General features: G+C 36.8%; 1 protein-coding gene across 1 annotated transcript; it reads left to right on the forward strand.

The window, feature by feature from the left end:
- Nucleotides 1-269: 269 nt before the first annotated feature.
- Nucleotides 270-818, forward strand: LOC109221392. The gene has a single exon (XM_019385876.1). The coding sequence runs from the start codon at nt 270-272 to the stop codon at nt 816-818; it is 549 nt and encodes a 182-aa protein (XP_019241421.1).
- The last annotated feature ends 1,964 nt before the right edge of the window (nt 819-2,782 follow it).

A 2,782-nucleotide genomic window follows, 5' to 3' on the forward strand; every position in this document is an offset into this window, starting at 1 on the left:
ACTCATCATTTACCTTAGTGTCTGGCTCTATTGAGGGGCTGCAGGTACATAAATTGCCTATTTTGCATTTATAAAGTTTCTAAAAAGTGCATCTTCACATATTTGGTATGATTATTATGACATGAGAATGTATTTAAATGGAGAAACATGGTCAGTGATGATTCATATAGCCGACCCAACTTGTGTGGAATTGAGGCGTACGTAGTTACTGTTGCATCTTCACATATTTATGTTCTTTGACTTGATTGGAATTTTGGGTTTTGCAGAAGATGTCATCATCATATGAAGGGAGGTATAATTTGTATAGCCAAGGTAGTAGTGGATGGACATCAATGAGGAATGAAGAATTTCAAGAAGAAGACATTTGGAGTAATTTTACTAACGAAATACGCGAAATTGGATCTAATTTCAGCAAAAGTAAAGAGTCGTCTTCAAATTTCAGTCCAAGGAGGCTGCCCACTGCAGTCAAAATGATTCCAAAATCAAACAAGAATTCCATTCACGAACCTAAAATAGCTCAGCAATCAGCCCCAGTAAACATACCCGATTGGTCAAAAATTTATGGGACGACCTCAAAACAAACAGATGATTGTGGTGGTGGAGGATATAGTTTCGTAAGAAATAGTCGCGAAAGCGATGAAGAAGAAGACGACTATGAAGGAGAAACGATGCCTCCACATCAATGGCTTGCTAAAAAACATGAAAGGAGCCAAATATCTTCTTTCTCAGTGTGTGAAGGAGTTGGAAGAACTTTAAAAGGCAGAGATTTGAGCAGGGTGAGAAATGCAATCTTAAGCAAAACAGGGTTCCTTGAATAGCATGAGCTTAAATGGGAGCAATTGATACTGAGAATTCATATAGTTAGATACTTATTTGTTTAGAATTGAGGCGTAACTGTTGTTATTGTTGTATTATAGTCGTAAACATGATGTGGTGATGGTTGATAATCATAAGGCATCAACAGTAGGATTTGATTAGTAATGGAATTAACGTTGAAATTGCATTTTTGTCATTACAAGTATTGGGTCTATCAATATTACTGCCTCATCTCAATGGACTAGTGAAGTAAAGGAATTCACTATAAATGTAAATTTTCTGAGATAAAACTCTATTTTTCCTGTGTTAGTATAATCACTACTGAAGATGCAAGGAAATAAAAGGGAGGCATCATTCTGTACTGTGATTATCTTGTTGGATTATTGCTATGAGTAAGAGATTAAGAGTTGTTTGTATATTCGAAATTCTTTAACTTCATTCATTAACATTTTACCGTCGGTGAGATGCTCTTACAGTGACATAAATGTCAGAACATGTACGGCAACAAGTTCCCATAATCTTTCGTTTTTTCTCAAATTCCGTGCATAATCAAATATCATCTTATAAAACGAAAGGCGGAAAATAATACAAAAGAAATCAAGCATGTATTCTATCAGTGCATTTTTAACTTAGCTAGAAGTTACATTGTCTAAATCCTGGATTCGCTACTGTTTAGACCATATTCTTTATTGGAATTTTTACCTCCTATAGCAAAGGTTAACATCTTATTTATTTTAAATAAATACCATTTAAAAAAATTATATTATATAGATACCCTTTTAATGTTTATAGCAAAATATTTAATTTTGGTTACCTCCTAGCCCTAAGCCACTAAATACGCTATTGAGTTACACTATTTTCTTTCTCTCTCTACTTTGATACATCCCATTCTCTTCCTCCATTCCCTGAAAATACGATGCTCAATCTCAAAATTCCTCTCACACTATTTTCTTTTCTTCTCGGAACCAAACAGAAAATCCATGCTTCCAGCCGGCGACGCAACAGCTCCCGCCGGCGGAGACGCATGAATCGGGCCGGAAAACATTGTTTGTCTTCCATATACCAGTTTGCATTTGTTTATTATCACGCAAGTCAAATTAACATTTTGAACGGAAATATTTGCCTTCGTTCCCAGCTTTTGTCCATCTCTGTTGGTAAGGCTGTATATGGGCCCGGGCCCGGGCCTAAATGGGCTAAACGGGCCGGGCTAAACGGGCCCGGGCTTAGCGGTCCCGGGCTCTGGCGGTCCCGGGCTTCGCGGTCCCGGGCTTCGTGGGCTCAACGGGTAGGACCAGCCCGTGACGGGCCTAAGCCCATATGGTCCTGGGCTAAATGGGCCGGGCTCGTGGGCTTAGCGGGCCTAACGGGCTTTTTTTATTTTCGGGCTTTTTTTTTTAATTTTTTTTATTTAGGGCAATTTCTTGTAAACCGTATGTGTATGTATATATATAAATTGCTCTTATGCATGGCTATATAAATATATGTGGTATATATAATATAGAAATCTAATTATTAAAGTGTTTGACGAAAATGTAAAATAACAAATCAATAGTAAAACTAAATTGGCATGCATAATAAATTAATAACAAAGTACAACATGAAGCATAAATACGTCTAATAATTTTAAAATAACACAAATTGTTGAAAAATCTTAAAGACGAATTTGCGGATAAATACCCTCAACACAATACTTTATATGCCTCCTTAAAATGCCTGTGGTACACCCTGAACGAAAATTTAAGACTCTTCCACAGTTCTTGCACTTTAATATTTGGCCTTCTTCATTTTCTTCAAGCACTTCATAGTATTGCGACACAAATAAGCGCACTCTTTCCGAACGAGGCATGATTTAACTTGAAAATTGAGATTGAGACTTGAAGTCTTGAAAATTGGAGATTGAGAGATTGAGAGAAATTTAGATTGAGAAATGAGTATTGAGTATTGAAATGAAGAAGAGGGAGGGGGG

This window comes from Nicotiana attenuata, unplaced genomic scaffold (assembly GCF_001879085.1).
Source record: "Nicotiana attenuata strain UT unplaced genomic scaffold, NIATTr2, whole genome shotgun sequence".
Lineage (NCBI taxonomy): Eukaryota > Viridiplantae > Streptophyta > Magnoliopsida > Solanales > Solanaceae > Nicotiana > Nicotiana attenuata.

Bases quoted from the DNA above. Each gene is read 5' to 3' on its own strand.
- LOC109221392 (XM_019385876.1), top strand. From the start codon at position 270: ATGTCATCATCATATGAAGGGAGGTATAATTTGTATAGCCAAGGTAGT.